Source organism: Athene noctua, chromosome 2 (assembly GCF_965140245.1).
Source record: "Athene noctua chromosome 2, bAthNoc1.hap1.1, whole genome shotgun sequence".
NCBI classification, from domain to species: Eukaryota; Metazoa; Chordata; class Aves; order Strigiformes; family Strigidae; genus Athene; species Athene noctua.
Genome location: NC_134038.1, coordinates 120,851,990 through 120,870,765, shown reverse-complemented (window position 1 = coordinate 120,870,765; position 18,776 = coordinate 120,851,990). Strand labels below are relative to the sequence as shown.

The 18,776-nt window shown below is 39.7% G+C and overlaps 1 protein-coding gene across 3 annotated transcripts; it reads left to right on the top strand.

Annotated features, from left to right (window-relative positions):
• Window positions 1-1,850: 1,850 nt before the first annotated feature.
• RAB18 (RAB18, member RAS oncogene family) lies at window positions 1,851-17,057 on the top strand. Of its 3 annotated transcripts, XM_074900071.1 has the most exons (7): window positions 1,866-2,060; window positions 4,712-4,767; window positions 10,148-10,209; window positions 12,172-12,244; window positions 14,029-14,147; window positions 14,228-14,294; window positions 15,790-17,057. In XM_074900071.1, the coding sequence occupies exons 1-7, from the start codon at window positions 1,993-1,995 to the stop codon at window positions 15,969-15,971; spliced, it is 627 nt and encodes a 208-aa protein (XP_074756172.1). In that variant the 5' UTR covers window positions 1,866-1,992; the 3' UTR covers window positions 15,972-17,057. The 3 variants fall into 3 exon arrangements, with proteins under 3 accessions (XP_074756173.1, XP_074756174.1, XP_074756172.1); XM_074900072.1 differs by lacking the exon at window positions 14,228-14,294 and having other exon boundaries at window positions 1,851-2,060; XM_074900073.1 differs by lacking the exons at window positions 12,172-12,244; window positions 14,029-14,147 and having other exon boundaries at window positions 1,853-2,060.
• Window positions 17,058-18,776: the final 1,719 nt, after the last annotated feature.

Genomic DNA, 18,776 nt, shown 5'->3' with positions numbered 1-18,776 from the left:
GTGGAAAAAAAATCAAATCCCAGAATACAAATACTGTCTGACTTCAAGGGATTCATTATCCTTAGTAGAACACTTTGCTGTGTGGGAATACAACGGAAGATTGTTGAGGAGGACTGTAAACACGCTCGAGTAACTTGCATCTGGGTTGCCAAAAACCACATATACCACATTAATTGTGGTTTAGGTTTGTGTGCTAGACGGGTAGAATGTCTGTGCCTAGATAACATAGGCCTGTGAGAGCCTCAGAGGCACCCATCGAACATCCTTGAAATTCCTGCCCTCCTGTGGGAAAGATCAAAGCACAGCGGAAAAGTGCATCTGTGAAAATCCCTGATATATACAGGTGAAAGCAGCAGGTTCGAGATCTTTTTTTAATTCTCCTCTTTCTGGCTAGCAAGGACTGAGGTCCGTGGTATCTGCATCCCCGCTTGTGTGCTTCTGCCTGAGTGCTGCCGCAGAGATCCTCTGAGTCACAAGGTAACGAGAATAAATTTGCTCTTTGCATTTCATCTGTGGTTTTGTGATTGTTCCTGTGTCCTGCCTGCACTGGCTATCACACCTTCCAAATTCATATTCTCATCCTGTTCTGTGCTAAGACCCCACAGTGCCTACACACTTCAACAAAAATTACAGGGTATAGACATACTGCTTTCTTGTATGACTGCAAAGCAGAATCCAAAACACAAAAACTAACTCACATCTTCAACAAATCCCAGATTATCACTAATAAACAGGCACAGTCCTGGTATAAACACAGCAAGCCATTTGCACATGTTTAATTACAGAATATGCCTCCATAATTTAATAGGATAATTGTTGTTAGTGTATTCATCCTGGGAGTTTTCTGAGGTAAAAGAGGCACGAAAGAAGATCCTGAAAGTGGAAGGAGCAAGGCACCAGAGATGTTTACCACACAAAAGAATGGTTGAAGGCAACTGCCAAGCAAAATCAGGACTGTGCTAGAACTGTGCCCTCTGTAGCCAGCATTCTGACAAAAACCACCACACTCTCACAAGTACACCTGCCTTGTGCAACCTGCTGACATGGCTTCATCTCTTTTATTCAGTGTGACTGCAGAACAGCCTAAGGCCCTTTACCTGTGCTACCGAGTCTGTCTCTGGAGGTGAACAGAGGCTGCTGAGGTGGCCCAAGGACTTTAGTGCAGACCAAGGACAATTTCAGACCCACATCAGACATGCGCTTGATTAATTTTAAAAGGCTTGCACTTGCTTACACGCGGTCTGAGGTAGGTTTCATGCCGTAATAGCAGGTTAGCTAAATTGGTTATAAAGAGGCCTTCTCACTGGAATCAGTTCTAGAACATTTAGGGCTTTTAATGGAGGATTCTGCTGGCAGGAAAGTGTGTAGTGTCACATATCAAGTGGCCTACATGGCTGGACGTAGTGGGGGGTGTAATCAAACGAGCCCATTCTTCTGGTGGGGGTTGCTGACTAGTTGTTCTTCACCTCGAGAGGTGGCTGCTGGCTAGCTACCGCGGTGCGCCTCAACCCTGCTCCTTCTCCTCCGCAATTTCATCCGGTTTCTCTTCTCCACCGACCCCTATTCCCGACGCCGGCAAACCCTGGCAACCCGCGAGCAGCCCCCCGAACCCCGCCGGCGCACAGCGGGCGGGAGGCGCCCACTCCGAGGCCCCGCCCCCTCGGCGTCGGCCACGCCCCCCATCACCTCCCGCCGCGAGCGCGCGCGCGCTGCCCGGGAGGCGGCCCCTGCCCCGGCCGGGGTAAACAGGCGGCGGGCGGCTCCGCCGGGCTCGCGTCCCTCTGCGCATGCGCCACCCGCAGGGGCGGGGCTGTTTGTCTCCCCCCTCTCCCGGGGCGGACGCACCTGCGGCGCTCGCGGCGCATGCGCGGGGCAGGCGGCGAGAGGAGAGGGGCGGCGGGGCGCGCAGGCGCAGGCGGTGCCGGCGCAGCCTGCGCAGCGAGCGGCTGTTGGGGTCGGGTCGGGCCGGGCCGGGCCGGGCGCGCTGACGGGATGGACGAGGACGTGCTGACTACCCTGAAGATCCTCATCATCGGCGAGAGCGGCGTTGGCAAGTCCAGGTGAGGGGGCTGTCGGCTCCCCCAGCCTCTCCTGCCACGACGCGGGGCGCCGGTCGGGTCCGGCCTAGTCCCCCGCGGCGCCGCGCTGGACAAGCCCAGCTCCGCCTCGGCGGCCGCCCGGCCTGGGCGCGGCCTGCCCTGGGGAGGGCGAGGCCCCGCGGGGGGGGCTTCCTTCGCCCCTTCCCGGCCGGTCCTCTTGCAGGCGGGAGGACGCCCCTGCTCGGGGCTGCCTGCCCCTGCCGCAGCCCTTCCCCAGCCGCCGGCCCCACGGCGGGCAGGGGAGAGCTGCTATCTGCCAGGCCCGCTTGGAAGCAGGCGAAGCAGAGCTCTGCCGGCCGGGCCGGGGGGATCCGGGCTGCTCTCTGTCCGGTGCAGCCTTGTGTCGTGTGAAGATGGACGCACTTGTACATTGCCGCAGCACTTTGGGGTTAATCTAGTTCATAGTATGTACTTGTAGAGTCAAGTGACCCAGCACTGGGGGGAGGAAGGCATATAAGATAGGCACTGAAGTAGTTCTACCACTGATTCTTCTGCTGACTAATTATGCTCTTTCGCAAGTACTTCGAGGTTGATTTCTTCCCCTCCCCCATCCCCATCCCTTTCATGGATTTTGTCTAAGCTACCTTTTTCTGTCTTGATTACTATTTTTTTCCTTTATTTTTTTGTTAGTGCCATAGATCCTAATAAAGAAGATGGGATATAAATGCAGGAGGACATCTGGGAACATACCACAATAGTCATGTTAGATTTGATGTTTTTATGTCAGTAATCTGAGTCTTCCACCATGACCCGAAATAACATACAAGATTTTAATTAGAAAAAACCCCTTTATTTGTAAAAATCTGTCAGTCATTGTTTTGAGTTAGCTACTGAATTGATAATCTAGTACAGTAGGCCTCTGGTGACAGACATGATCTGAGCAAATTTCTTTTAGTTGAGGTCATCTCTTTTTTCTGTGGTCATATAGAGGAACTTTTCCTGAGACAGTATGCACAGTATTTTGTATAGCTACTTATTTCTTCACATCAGAAAAGTTCTTAATAGAGACTTTACGTAGAGGAAATAAAATTGCTATGAAATGATAGCACTATAGTTGTTCAGGTACAGGAACTTAATACTGAACTATTCCTGAATTTGTGTCACTTAGCTATTATTTGACTAGGAAAGGTCAGATGTTAAACTTGCATTAGGATGGTGTAGTAAGCGGTTGCGAGTCCTGACTTCTGAACCAAATGCTGTCTTAAACCTGGCCCTGTGACTGTGATGTACTTTGTAGAAGAGAATATCTGCATATGAAAAAAGGTGGGGAAAGTAGAAGTTGTCTGGACTTCACATTTAAGACTTGTAAACTGATGTTTTTATTCTAGTGGCAGTATGAGGATTCCATATTTTGCCTGCTTTGAGTGAAACTAATTTTGGTTGTAACTAAAAATAGCTGCTCTTAAATAGCGTCCCGATACAACTGTCTGAAGGTACCACTAAAAACCTATGTGCTATCAATTTTTAAAAATTATTTTTTGGTAAATAAAGCTACCATTTGGTTTTGGGCTTCTGGAGTAACAAAAAAAAGTTTAGTCCGTGGTTAACTTCAGCGTTGTCACCTAGCCTTATTGAAGCAAAGGAATTTCTCTAGTCACTTTTCTGTCAATGTAGGGCTGTGTCCAAATGCTAAAAAGGGCTTGGCTGCTAAATTCACATGCAAGAGAAAAGAGGAGAAAAAAGCCGGGGGTGGGGGGGAGGGGAGGAGGATGGGTGGGAGACAAAAAATAGACCTCTGTTTTGTTTCTCTAGCCTGGAAATGAATAGAAGCTGTCAGTCATAGCAAACAGCTGTCTGCCACATGGTAATATACACTTGCCACAGATGCATAAGATGGTGATTTAAAAAACTGTATGCTGGGAATCTTTGTCTCTTGCCAAAATACTTACGTTTGGCACAAGTACGGTGGCATTATGGGCACTTCTTTGAGGGACCCTACTATATAGTGTGATGTGCTAGTACATCTTAGTGGTAGCTGTTCTTTTGGTAGCAAACATACCCATCAGGTTAGGGGAAATGTGTCTGTGAAAGTCTTTATATATAAAAAGGAACAAAATTGTGAAACAGTGGTGAGCTAATTCTGCTCTTAAACTTCTGCATATTTATTTCTGGTGTGTGTAGTCCTTACTATTCTGCTGTGTGCCCAGTTCAAGGAGTTAATTCTGGGGTGGAAAGCTGACTTGGGAATTTTCTTCTTAGTCTTACAAAAATAGTGTGTGAGGCAATATGAAACCAAAAAAATCTTATTTTTGTACTGAATTCTGGGAGAACAAAAATAGAATAAGATAGAAATAAAACACTTTGAGAAGCAGACCATGTGACTGTTCAGTCAATTGATTTGACAGCTTTGTGTGGTAATTTGTTTTCAAAGAGACACACTTGGTAATAGATGCAGAGAGGAGGCCTGGGCTCTTCTAGCAGAGCATGTCTACTGTATTATTTTCATGATCCATTCTTTGGCTTTTGTAGGAGAGAAATTATGGAGAAATGAGATGTGTTTTTATTTAGCTATGTGATCTTGCTGTTACTTTCAGACTTGTAATTTATAGGCTTCTGGCAAGTTACAGATATGCTGCAATAATAGTAACTTATTTTTCTTCACTCCCTATCAGCCTTCTGCTGCGGTTCACAGATGATACATTCGACCCAGAACTTGCAGCAACGATTGGTAAGTATGTGCTGATGCTACCTTAGAAAAATTTCTACCAATTTCAGTACAGACTTGCCTAACTGGTAGTGAAGTTCAGACATGTCTGTTTTTCTGTAAGGAAAGAACAATGTGGACTCAATTTTAGCATGCAGTGCTCATTGGTGTAGAGCATTGACTGTACTGGCCTGTAGTTGTCCTCTTCAGAAAAATTTATGTCCTTGGTTAGAAAAACCGATATAAATGTCACCCTTCACCATGAAGATGAAAGTCATAGGTATGGGCAGTGAAAAGCTCTAATGGAACAACCTGCAGTTCACCTTTCGCCAGCGTTTTGGCGTAAAATAGAAATATAAGAGCTACTGTTATGTCTCTTACTGATTTATTTGTGCAAGATAGCTATCAAGTTGTTTGAATATTAATATTGTTGTCCAGAACTTGTGTTCTATGTAATATGATACTTGGTAGCTATCTTAAGAAGCCTTAAGACTCCCTTTAGTAGGGGCTCCGTTTAGTAGGGGATGCTAGCTCTTGCAAGACTCCTGACAGTACTAGAGTGTACTGTACTGGACTGTGTGGCTTCTGCTTTTCCTCTATAGGGAGGAAATTACAATGTGTCTTTTTCTTGCTTACTTAGTAATCAGTTCCTTGGCAGCTAGACTCTTGAGAAAAATGGAAGAGAGAGCCAAGAGTCTAGAGCTGCTGGGAAAAAAAGCAGTCATGTGTCATTGCTATGTTGGTGTGATGCCTACCAACAGTAAATTCAGTTGTGCTGGAGAGTGACCCAGAATGCAGGATATACTATGTAGATGGTTGTTAAAGGAAGCAAAATGAAACTTCTAAGAATGTGATGGAGGTCTGTGCCAAGTTAATAACTGAAGCAATGGAAAAGAGAGATGACTTTTCAACACAATGCATTTCAGTTGCATTTTTTACTTTCTCTGTAGGAAGAGTTCTGGCTAAGGACTTGTATCAGATTTTTTTTCTTTGAGTTCAGCTGTTGGTAAACAAAGCCATCTCTGTTTAATTGGTTAAGAAGTCAAGAAATTGATCTATTTTTCATTAGTGTTAATAAGATATAGGAGTACTGTCTCTTATAATGCACCGAGCAACTGTGGGGAGGAACGTGGCCTTTTTTTTTGTTCATTTCTTTGCTTGTAAAAAATGAACTTGTGCAAGTAGCCCTATCTCAGTTCATGAGGGAAGATGGAGTGGAAGGAAGTGGGAATGGAACAGACCAGGGGGTGAAGATGGCAGTCTTGTATTCTATTCTAAATAGTTAGGGCACTGTATATACAAATTGTGTTACTTAATTGGTATGTGGTCCAGAAAGCCAGTGCAGAATAGCTGCTTCAGCTTTCATGATGTTTTGGGTACCAATAGACTAATTTGATCTCAGTGTGGGTATCTTTAATGTTTTTTTTCTTATTATTTGTGTTGGGTTTGTTTTTATTCTGTTGTTAATACATAATACTCCATCACTGTCAAAAACTGACATCGGTGCACTATTTGAGGAAATAAGGAATGATTTCTTGAAGTAATTCTTCCTCTTTGGGATTTGCCAAAATGCACAACAGCATGTGTGGTAGCTAATTATTGTGTGGTAGCTAATTATTGGCTGTTAAATAACAAGGCAGATTCTACCCTGTTAGTAATAAGATCTACTGGCAGGTCCCACCCTACTCTGTTTCTGATGTGGAAAAGGAGGAAAAGTACTCAAATGTGAGCATTACTTCAAATAGAGTTTGGGTTCTGAAACAAATATACTAATCTGGAATGAACATGATCGTTTGACAAGAAAAAACAGTTTCTAGAGACTGAGCAAATGCTGGCCTAGGTCAGCTGTTAGGCCCTAGCTGTTAGGTTTTATTTTTAATTAAACACTATTTAATTTTGAGTTTGGGGACAGAAGAAGTTTTAAAATAATTTTAAGGCTTTGCTGTGGAGGCTGAAAGGTATGTTGCTTTTCCAGAATGAATGGATTGACTACAGATAATGTCATCTTTCAATGTTATCTGTGTACTGACTGTTGAACTGAAGTGACTATATCTTTTTAGTTGGATTAGAAAGTGAAGAGATTACATACTATATGTTTAAAAGAAACCAAAACCACAAAACAAACAACAACTGTACACAAAACCACGACACTGGGAGAAGCTTTGGCTGCAGCCAGTTTGTCCCTTGCAGTGTCCTGTTGAGATGTACCTTATCTTTGTAGCTTGAACAAACCTACTGGGTACAATTTAAATGAAATCCTAAACTATTGTTTTGTGGGGGTGTGTTTTCTTCAGAATTCTGTAAAAAATCCTATGGTATTCTCAGAAGAAAAAGTTGCCTTGGGCAAATAGTTTGACTTCAGTAGCTTCAGTTGGATTAACCATCTTTTATTTAACCTAGCAGATTGCCTGTCTTCCTTGCATTCTCTTGAGGCTAACTTGCTCACCAGGCTTCATCACGTGGATCTTAGCAGACTCTTTTCTGTATTGCTCTTACTGTTCATGCTTGTCTTTACTTGCTTGTTCTTTGTATAAGAGATTCTAGAGAAGCGTTCGGTGCAATCCTTATTTCGTAAATGAAGTAATGTATTGCACAGATCTGTTATCTCTTAACTTTAGCCTTTCTTTCGCTTGGAGTCCTCCAACTCTAAGCTGTTCAATTTGTCAGTTACCTACAACACAAATAATACTGTAGCCGATTTTGCACTTCCTGTAAATACGGCATGGCATACTGGCCTAAAGGGGAGAGCAGCATGAAGGTGACAAAGTTACTCCTTGCTGACTAAGTCGGTAGTATATTAGCGTGTAGTGCTGGGTTTGTTTGCCTGAGGAGGTAGGTGTCAACACACACAAGTACAGTCTGGTAGTGCTGTCTTGCTTCTGGATGCTTTCCAAGGCATGGTGGAAAGCACTGTCAGCTTTCTGTTGTCAAGGGTAGAAACATTGCTCTTGCAAGCTCGGAACTGCCACCTGTCACACAAACATGTCTGTATTTCATTGAAGAATTTAGGGAGTGTAAGAACCCTATTTCTTCAATTTGACAAGATTTTCCTTGAACCCTGCATTTTTTTCTACTTGTCCTCTTTTATGGCAGATTGATAATCAAAAACCTAGTTATTTAAAAGATTTCTTTTTGGTAACAGGCTTTTGTATGTGTTGAGCTCGTTGATTTACTAGAATTATATTTGCCATGTCTTGATCATTTTAAAGGATATATTTTGGTGTTCATTTTTGTACTTTTGCTTTTCCATAATCAGTCTAAAACAACATGGTGCTTATTCATTGTCTTAGTTTCTTAATTTACTTGCATTGCTCATGCAGAATTTAAAGCATTATCTTTTAATTTTAAGCCAGCAGCAAGGCTAACATAAAGGTGTATATGCACTTTCCATTAAATGAAAATTGTAGAACTGTGTAGGCACAAGATGCTGAATCTGTTTACTGAATGGGAGAAGGACACTGTGGCTTCAAAATACACCAGATAGGATTATCCTAAGGAAAAAATTTTCCTTCTTGAAATTACTATGACATACTTTTCATTTGTTACATTAAGTACCCAATAGACCTGTAATATCTACAGTTACGTGTTTTGATGTCAGACTAACGGATAAAAGAATGTGCTATGAGCTGTTGGATATCCTGGCTGAGCAATGGTGATTTTTACAGTTTAGGGAAAGATATATGCAATTACAGTGGAAGAAGAGATTGTATTAGTCTAAAAATTACTGTTGAGTGCTGAAAAATTGTCAGGACAGGATGTTCTTTAGGATCAATGTGAGTCAACTTGCTAATGTAGCAGTCTTCTATGTGGAACTAGGTAAAGTTCTAAGAACTGGTGCTTAAAACAAAGTCAATAGTGACTGTTCTTTTCTGGGAACATAACTCCAGAATAATGTACCATCCTTATGCGTGGCGTGGAACATTATATTACTGCTAAGTTAGGGAATAAGAGTCTTAGTCCCTGAAAAAACAGAATTCTGTTCAGGTACTGCAGAAGTTAATGTAGTTTGGCAAAATTTTACTTGAAATAGAGTATGGGCTTCTTCTAGTGCAGAATGTAATCTGAAAATCACTTGACACTTCAGGGAACACTAGTGAGCTGAAGCTGTGAAACAGCGGAATAAAAATTGTATACTTTTAAATAAAACTATTTTAAATGTCAGTTGCAGTGAAGTCGTAAGTCTGCTTGTAATGTACAGTTTCTTAAGCATCCTTTATACCCTCAGTGGCTTCAAGCTGAATATATTTTGACAGCTGTTTGCACTTGTTTGTAATCTGCATGGCCTTGGGAATATAAATGCAGCACACTTATCATGAGGCCCTACTTAAATATTTTGTGTTAGAATAGTTACATTCTTCTTGTAGCAAGTACTATGACTGCCATTTCAAGATGAAGTGCAAAAAGTTTGCTGTTACACCTGAAAGTTGTTCATATAAAGATACCAACTTTCCATGCTACTACTTCATTTCAGGGCTGCTGCCTGGTGGGGAGTGAGAGTCACTCCAGACTAACTGCCACATACTTCCAGTTACTTGCTGTTGATAACCTAAGGATTACATTACAGCAAGATGGATCATAACTGTACTCAGCCTCTCAAACTGCTGTATGTTGTTATATCCTTTTAAATTTGTACAGTCATTAGCAAGTGGGGAGGCATTGTCAGATGTTAAGGTAGATGTCTTACCAACAGCAGAACTGTTACCGTGTTGCCTGTTTTGTTTGTTTTGTTTTTTTCTTGGCCACTGAGTGTGGTATTGATGAGTCTCTAATGATGCTGGAATCCCTGTAAGAGATACCCTGCATGTTCAAATGATCCAAAGCTTATTTGGAATGTTTATTAGAAGAATTAGTGTCATCTAACATTGTTTCTCACAGGATAGCAATCATGTAGTAGATGAGTCTCTATCTGTATTGGTTTACTTCTGCATGATGACCTTGATGCGACTTGGTCAGATTGAGATAGGGAAACAGGACAAATAGCTAGCTGAATGCAGCTTCCTTCTTTATTTTGAAAGTATGTTGTTCTTCCAGACCATGGGCTTACTCAAGGAGAACATGTGTATGAGTAATGAATCGTAAGTTAATCCATTTAAATTACAAACTCAAAATATTTGTCCTGGAATATATACTTTAATACAGCAAACGTAGTATTTGCCTTAGTTCCATAAAATATTTTGAGTCAATGGCTTAAAAGGCCCTTAGGCTTTTGCAAAAGCCTGTCAGCAACCAAACCTTTTAGTTTTGAGCAAGGCTCGTAAATAGCTAATGAAACTTACTCTTCCAGCTCCTGTCAAAACACAGCTTTTTTTCTGATCTTGATTTTTGTTTTCTCTTCTCTCTTTAATTTCTCTATCAAAAATAGCTGTAATATGTTTGAAGAACTAAAATATTTTTCCTTCTCTAGGTGTGGACTTCAAGGTGAAAACTATTTCAGTTGATGGAAACAAAGCCAAACTGGCAATATGGGTAAGTCTCTCCTAAGTTCTTAATGTATTGCTTTGCTTTAGGAATAGTGATGGCTTGTATAATGTAGAGTTTATATAGAATCAGTTTCTATTTAGTATGAAGGTGATTTGGAGGAGTGGGAGGTTAATACCGAACCATTCAGAAGGTGGAATGAACTGTGGGACAACTGGCTAATAGGGCAATTCTGTTTCCTGAGTTTCATCCACAGCACTGATTCCGGGTCTGGTTGGAATAGGGGCAGAGAAAAGGAGGAATAAAATGATACTAAATCAGTCAGACTTTAAAACAGTGAATGGGACAATTCCTAGTTTGTTTTAATGAGTAATTAATTGTTTAACTTCTAAAAAGCTAGCCCTCACTAGTCTGAGACTTCCCTGTATACATCATTCTTGTCTGTACTTGACTGGTTTTTAAGGGGTGCACTTCTTAACCTAAGTGTTTTAGGCAAAATGTAGTACGTGTATTAATTGGTTAAGAATTACTGTTGTGTGCTCAATTTATGCTCAAATGCTACCTCTCAAAACAATTTTTAGCCTAAAAACTTCATAGCCCTCATCCAAAGACTTTTATAGGCTTGAGGTCAGTGTTATTTGTAGTAGATGCAGCTGAGAGAGAGGCAGTGTTTGTAATCTTAGCCTTAGTGTTCAACATCTACTCTAGTTAAAAATAGAACTTCTAAATTCATGGCAAGTGAAGAAAGAAAAAACACTTCCAAGCTTCTTTTTAAACATTCTCCATTCTGCAAACCAGCTTTCACACTTGTGTGACTTGAAGCACCTTTTGAATATTCAGACCCAGTTGTGACGACTTGTAGCAAGCAAGAATAGAACCTTGCTTCTTACATAAGATACCTGACCTTCACATCTTGGGAAGTAGTAATGGAATGTGAAGGATGTATTGCAATACTTCTGTTGCTTTGAGGGTGTTTCATATCTCAGTTAACAAACAGGACTTATGTCTTAGTGTGACAATAGTAATCATCACTAGAATAAATGGGTTTGACAAGGAAAATAAACGCATCAACTTGACAAATAGACATACAGGAGAAAAGCCAGACTCATAGCAGAATGATAAGTGATCATGGGACAAAAAATATTACATAGAACTAATTTAGGACTTATCATCTTTCATATTGCTGAATATGAAGAAATAATTCTGAGGTAAACTGGAAAAGAGAAGCTTGTGAATGTGTATCATGACACAAACCAGTTTGACATGTGTGGGATTGGCTGAGTGACTTCTAGAATGTTGGAAGTCTAGTTCAGTTATTCAGGTCCTTTTGCAGGAAACCATTTTGAATCCACTGTTTCATGTGCCACTTCTAACCTGGGGTAACCTGGATGAAGTTATTTATATGTTCTATGCATAAAGTGTGCAATGAATGTGCACCGTAACTTAATCTGAGAAGAAAACAGCATTCTATTATTTGTTTTTCTCAGAGCTGTTGACGCTTTAAATTTGAGGATGTAAATTCAACCTAAAAACAGAAGAACCTCTGCCTTATTTCTCTTTCTGCTCTGTCATAGCATGTTAAATGCATTTATCCTGGCAGTGAGTCAAATTTGATTGGACCAAGGTGACTGACATGAGGGAACTAGTTTTGTTGCCATGGGTTTTGATGCTTGCTACAAAACCTTACTGCTGCAGCTATTCTTCTTTCTTGCTGGTTGCTGCCATACTAGCTGCAGAACAAATACTTCCACAGAAATGGCTATCTTACTGCTATATAGTCCAGTTATTTACTACACCTGATAGTTTAAAGGTGTTTCCCAGAACAGACTACACACAATCTCAAAAATTAATGTGCAATAAAAGAGCAGGGGAGGGTATAAACCCAATCAGTCTGGTAGTTGAATATACTTTGAATCTTGTTTTGTATGTTCATTAGAAGCAGAATACCTGAGAGCTAAACTAGATTCTGCTCAAATTCTCACTAATGGAACTTTCTGAATGGCTTTTTAGGATACTGCAGGTCAGGAGCGTTTCAGAACATTAACCCCCAGTTACTATAGAGGTGCACAAGGTGTTATCCTAGGTAAGTATAGCTTTGCATGCTATTTGTAATAAGTTTGTGGTTTTGTCATGCATTGACACACAAACTCTCATAACCTTTCTACAATATCTTATTGATATTAAAAATCATTGTAACTGTGTTGAACAACTCATATATTAAAGGATCTTGAATTTGATGTCTGACCTCTTTCTCAGGTAGTTAGTCTCACCAGCCTGAGAACCACTGATTTTTGCATGAGATTAAAATCTACTACTATTTGAAGAGATAGCTTGGAGCTGTCCCTGTGCTGCCAGGAATTTGCCTTTTATTTATTACTTTTGGTTTTTGCCTGTGCTTGCTAAGCTGAGTCAAAACCAAATTTTTTTTCTTCTCAGTGTATTCTTTCTGTGTCAGTATGTATGTAACTTTTTCTCTTCCTTCTCCCCGTTCCTTTTTCCTAATGAAATTAATATAAACACTGTGGAGTCTGGCTGGGATATTTTGCTGTTTGTGTCTTATTACTGATGGGGTGTTACACAGTCAGAATCTGTGTAGAAAAGACTAGCTGGGAGCATAAAAAGCATCAGTCTGTGTGAGAGAAACCCAGGGCAAAACCTATAATTGCAACTTCACAGTGAAGTCTCTCTTTTGCTTTTCTTTTGTATATGGAAACCTGTTAACTAAGCACTGAGCTCTGAAGTTCTGCTTCTCCACTGCTATAAGTGAGGAGCTAACTAAAGTAAGGGCAGGGAAGTAAGTCTATTTTTTTTTTAAGTCATGTCTGACTTAAGAGATTCTTGGTAAGATACTGTGCAGTTAAATTGCTTAGGTTGAAATAACCTGTGTCATGAAACTTCCTGGTATGTGTGGTTTTGTAAGTACTGTTTCCCAAGTCTAAGTTGCATTATCTTCTTGGTATAGGAAGATGCTGTCAAGACATGTCAAGTCACTTAGGTGCTGGCACTGAACCTGCCACTTACTGTTGAAAGCTGTGAAAATAAAGACTGTTTGGGAGCTAGAAAGTTCTGCTGTTGAGATTTGCGCTCTCATTTTATTTAATAATCATCTCCTGACTATTTGTTTGTTGAATGACTTCCTAAAAATAAGGTGGTTCATGAAAGCCAAGCTATAGATGTGAGTGAAACAAACTGTTTATGCCTGTCTGCACACAGGGTGTGAGAATGAAGGAAAAAATACTTTCATAGCTTGAAATGGTAGCTATTACTTCCTGGGTAGTGGATTTTAGGTTTAGCAAAGTCTGCTTTTTGTCTGCCCCTTCTGCTCCTAGCATGGCTTATTACTTATACCCCACACAAATTTGAAACACTGAAATGCTGAAATTTCAGTAGTTCACTAGTGTTTGTGAGGATTTGGTGATCAGTTTACTTTTTCTAGCTAAATCAGTAGCACAGCAGCAGTGTTAAGTCTTAATTATAACTAATTAACTCAGTGCAGAAGGTCATGCCATCCTCTTCGCATAAGTTTTGTGTAGTCATGTTAAGTGTCCTTCATCAGGGGTCTGCAAGTGCAGAGTTCTTTGGAGAATGATAGTCTCTAGCTTGTAAGCTAGGATGTCTGAAGATAAATTAGTCTGAGAACAGCAGATGACTGAATCCTAGAGTTGCTCTGCATTAGTATCATCAGTGATTTGAGTTGGTGGATGTTCAACTCTTTTTTCCAATTACTGTCTTGCTGTAGTAAGTAAATTGGAATCCTTAGGACTCCTTCAGTTTTCTAATTCAAAAAAAGGTAATTTTTGCTCCTTTTGTAACAAGCTGTATTTCTTGGAAAAGTATTGTGTAAATAATATTGCTAATATCTTTCAGTTTATGATGTAACGAGAAGAGATACTTTTGTCAAGCTGGATAACTGGTTAAATGAACTGGAAACGTACTGCACAAGGAATGACATAGTGAAAATGCTAGTTGGAAACAAGATTGATAAGGTAAACAGAATTCAACTGCAGTAAGTAATCTGTTGGTGTGTTTTGTTGTTAATGTGTATTAATGCTATATCTTATTATAGGAAAACCGTGAAGTTGACAGAAATGAAGGTCTCAAATTTGCAAGAAAACATTCCATGTTGTTCATCGGTATGTTACAGATACTTTCAGGGATCTTACTTGATTTTTTTACCCAATGAAAAGTACCACTTCTGTAGGACTGATGGTCTTTATACATACAATCCAATTAATGATATTTCTCAGCTGCAGTAGGTACAAAGATAATAGGTCCCTAAATATGTCTAGGTACCTATTTCTAACTGTGGACAAGTATACTGAAATTCATAAGGATTAAGGGTGGAATACAGGCTCTACTGTAGTCTGACCAAACCTGTTTTAGGTTTGGGGTTTTGTCTGATTTTTTTTCCCAGCTGACTTGCTAAATTAATAACAGAAGCAAAATGAAAGAGGGAAAACTGGTACCAGTGGCCAACTTTCAGTATAGCAAAAGAGCTGGTACTTGACAGAAATCTGTATTGGAACCAGTATGTAAAAATAGGTAGGAATATAATTAACTTTTAAGTGGTTGGTGGGACTGAATAATGACATAATCATGGCTGGAGCAAATACGTTGGTCTCATCTTGCTGCAAAATGAGATGGGTCTTGTAGGCAGAGCCTTGTAATGATAAATTAAAGTGGGTGGTGACGTTATTCTTTATGCATAAGTTTATTACATGTTTCATTTAAGGATCAGCAGGGATTACTTTACAGGCTGACTCCAGTAGCAAAGCAGTTCATTGACATGTCCCTTACTTATGTTCCTCATCTCTGACTAATGACATACCTTTGTCTAGTACCTTGCTGTGTTTCTTTTTGGCTACAGTGTCAGATGTGGAAATTGAAGCTAAAAGTTGAGGCACAAACTGTTAAGTGCGTGGAAGATGAAAAGAAACATGAAAATTAAACTATAACTAAATATATATATATCTGCATGCTACATATGGCTAAGTATATGCATGGCTGTGTAGAAGAACAGGGCAAGCCCTAGTGGGACTGAACATTTTCAGATGGTGTCTGTTGCTGTCATAATACACTCTGTGAGCGTATTTCTTGGGTTTAGCCAAAGTAAGGCTCCTGAGTGAAATTACCTAGAATTCTGCTAACTGCAGAAGAAATTAGATCCATTATTCTTTTTATCGGATGAGTTGTATCATGGAGGCTGACCCAGAACCCTACAGAATGGATCCTTGCTGGTTATGGTACGGTGGTACTGCAGTTCTGTCTAATGTACAGGATTGAAAAACAGAAGAGCAACCAGGTTTATCAGACATCTTAAGTTAGTAGAGCCCTCCTTTCTTCTTACTGAAGTGCTATCCACAGAAAAACAAAGCTAAGCTATAGCTGTCTCCATATATTCTAGTGAATTTCAATTTGGAAGCTGTTCTATTAAGAGTCTTTTGAGGTGTCGCCATATGTGGCGACAGAAATCTGCATACCTGCTAATTTTGGCACTGCTGCGTTGTTACAGAATATATTGTAGAAGTTGTAAGTCTAGGTTGTAGGTTGAGACTTAACTGAAAGAAAAATACTAAACAAGTTACTGGAAGCTATGCTAACACGTGACTTCTTGCGTCCCTTCTCCAGAGGCAAGTGCAAAAACATGCGATGGTGTACAGTGTGCCTTTGAAGAACTTGTTGAAAAAATCATTCAGACTCCTGGACTGTGGGAGAGTGAGAGCCAAAACAGAGGTGTAAAGTTATCAAACAAGGAAGAAGGATATGGAGGAGGAGGAGGAGCATGTGGTGGATATTGTTCTATGTTATAAACTTTGGGAAGCTTATTCTTTGCATATTTAAACAGATAGTGACATCTTTCTGTACATAAATTCATTAAATGCTATTTTTAGGGACCTTGCAGTTTGCACATATTTGTTTTGTATCATGGCAGTGAACACTTGTAGGAAAAATGTTCTGCAGCTTTCCTAGTTTTAAAATGTTATGGTAAGCATGCCCAATTTGCAATCTTCAGGTTTTTATAAGTAGCATAAGTAATGTGCAAAAACAAATGCACTAAAAATTTTACGACTGTATGCATTCATCATATAACTACTCTAAACAAATCCATCTAACAGAAACACATTACTGCATTGTCTGCTCTTATTTTTAAGTACTCTTGAAGTTATAGAACTATATAGTGTGCACAGATCTTGAAGCAGTGTGAGCTATAAATGTTACATTTCATCTCTTCTAGTAAACGTTTTTATGGTATTAAAAAGAGCAACATTATACTGTTCTTGGACAGGTCTGCTAAATTTTTGTCTTTCAGCAGAGCTGTCTAAAATACAAATTGTCACAGGCCATAGTTGGTATCAGCACGTTCTTGAAGAGATGCTTTGAAAGCTTCCTTTGCAAAGCTGGGGGACACCCTTTTTTCTTTTTAATCATTACTTCAGTTGATGGCTGAACTGGAGTTTTAATCCTGTGATATTTATACACTAAATTTGTGGTACTCCTGCACACTAGGTTTTTATGATGCAGTCTACTCTAGACTTGCTGTAGAAAGTCTTCATTATTGGCAAGGGGTCTGAATGACATCTTTGTTCTTTCATTGTGAATCAGTTTGCCGTACTTCGGTACAGATGCCTAAGTTTACTAAATGTTTGTAATATAACTTTATCTCAAACTGTAGCTCACTGTGGCTGTGAAGATCTCTATCACATGTCTGCTTTGTGCGGCTACTTGTTCAGAAATAAAACTTCCTGTCACAGACATTAAATGGGAAGCTATAGAGCTTCTTGATCTCTGTATGGAAAAACACTATTGCAATGAGTATTCACTTGAATTTACTGTATCAAAGCCAATGGTTTGGTTCAGAAGACTTGTATAGACTAATAAATTTTTTTTCCACAGTATTCAACTTTTCTAACCTCTTCCTATTGTAGAGTTGTATATTTTCTAGCACATACAGTTTAAACAAGGTCACTTCTTACAGACAAAATTATTTCTGATTTCTGAAGGACAAGACAAGGATGCTGTGTTGTGTTGTTTGTTTTTTTTTTGTTTTTTTTTTTTTTAAATAATCACTTTAGTGCAATTGGTAACTGAACTATTGGGCAGTTTCATGTAAATATAGTGAATGACAGTACCTTTTATTACTTCAAGGTTTTGTGTAAATGTCAGCATATGTGACCTGTAATTTGCAGCAGGCCTTGGCTGCTTCTGTTAAAATACACTATTCTTCACAAGGAAACTGTTTTCTATTCTGTTTTACACTTGCTAGAAAACAATACCAAACTCTGAAGACTTAACCATGCTAGTTATTTTTACCAAATACTGTATCTATAGTATTGTTAATGTAGTAGGAAGATTTAAATGTGTAAATGCAATTAATATTAAATCTACATACATATTGTATTAAAATAGATTTGTATTACTGTTTCATGCAGAATATGTGGGCTGAGCAAACCTGTTTGTTAACATTTGAGGTCAAAGGATTTTGGTTTTTGAGGGCTAGCAGTAGATGAAACTTGTAGGAGCATTAGAACTCTGAATAACTTGATTATTTTGGTATTACTTCAGCAATATTGGGCAAATATCATAATGCTAGCAGGTGTCTGTAATTTATTTACATACCTGTTTTCCCCCTAGTCTGGGTTATCCCCTTGTTGAGAAGAGACTTAATTTTCAGCTTCTCACAAAAGGTCCTTTTATCACAGGACCTGAATTCATCTTTTATTCTTTATTTGCCAGATCTGACAGCTCTTGTCAAAGGGAAGAACTGCAGAGTACTCTGAATAGTGGGTATTGTTCTGCAAAAGAATCAAGTCATTTGCTCCTTTTTTCTGGGGAGAGGAGTGTTCTGAAACAGCATATTTAGTGAGACTGAGAGCAGTTGGACAGCTACTTTTCTTAAAACAGATGTTTTCTAATTGACTTGCAACTAGCTTTTCTATCTTCATTTTTTAAGCATGTTTGATTATGTCCCTGAGGAATGGCTTTTCCTAGAGTTTCACCTCCTTTCCTCATTGCTCTGTCAAGAAGCTGTGTACTGGAAGGGTGGGTTCCTGTGCTTCCAGTATTTGTTAGAGCGAATTTAGCATCAATTACTACATTTTTTTTTTTCAAATTCTTTCTCTTTTTTTGGGGGGTGGGGAATGGGAGCTGCTATCTTTCAAATAAGACTGTTATCATGCTTTCAAAGTTGTTTTTCGCCTCTGCAGGTCAGAATTGTATCACCATTCTCTCCAGGTGCACTTTCTGTTGTAGCTCTAATGCAAGCATGGCTGAAACTATTGCAAGCAGTATCATAACCTCTGCTTAACACTGATTTAAGCCTGTGTCTTTGTGGAATATTGAGTATTGCAGTCAGAGAAGTATGCGCAAGAGATCATTCAGTCTACCTCAGTAGGTTGCTGAGGGATAACAGAGATAGCTATTGTTTTCTGTTCATCAGGTGATGAGAATGTGTCCCTTTCCACAGCAGATAGTACTATAAGAAAATACTAAACCAGAATGAGGTAACTGAGAAATCTTACATGATCATGAAAGTTAAAACTGAAGTTTCCAGTTCATTTACTCTGTAGTGAATGTTAAAAATACTAGCAGTTAAGTACTTGTGGCTGGCAGAGGTT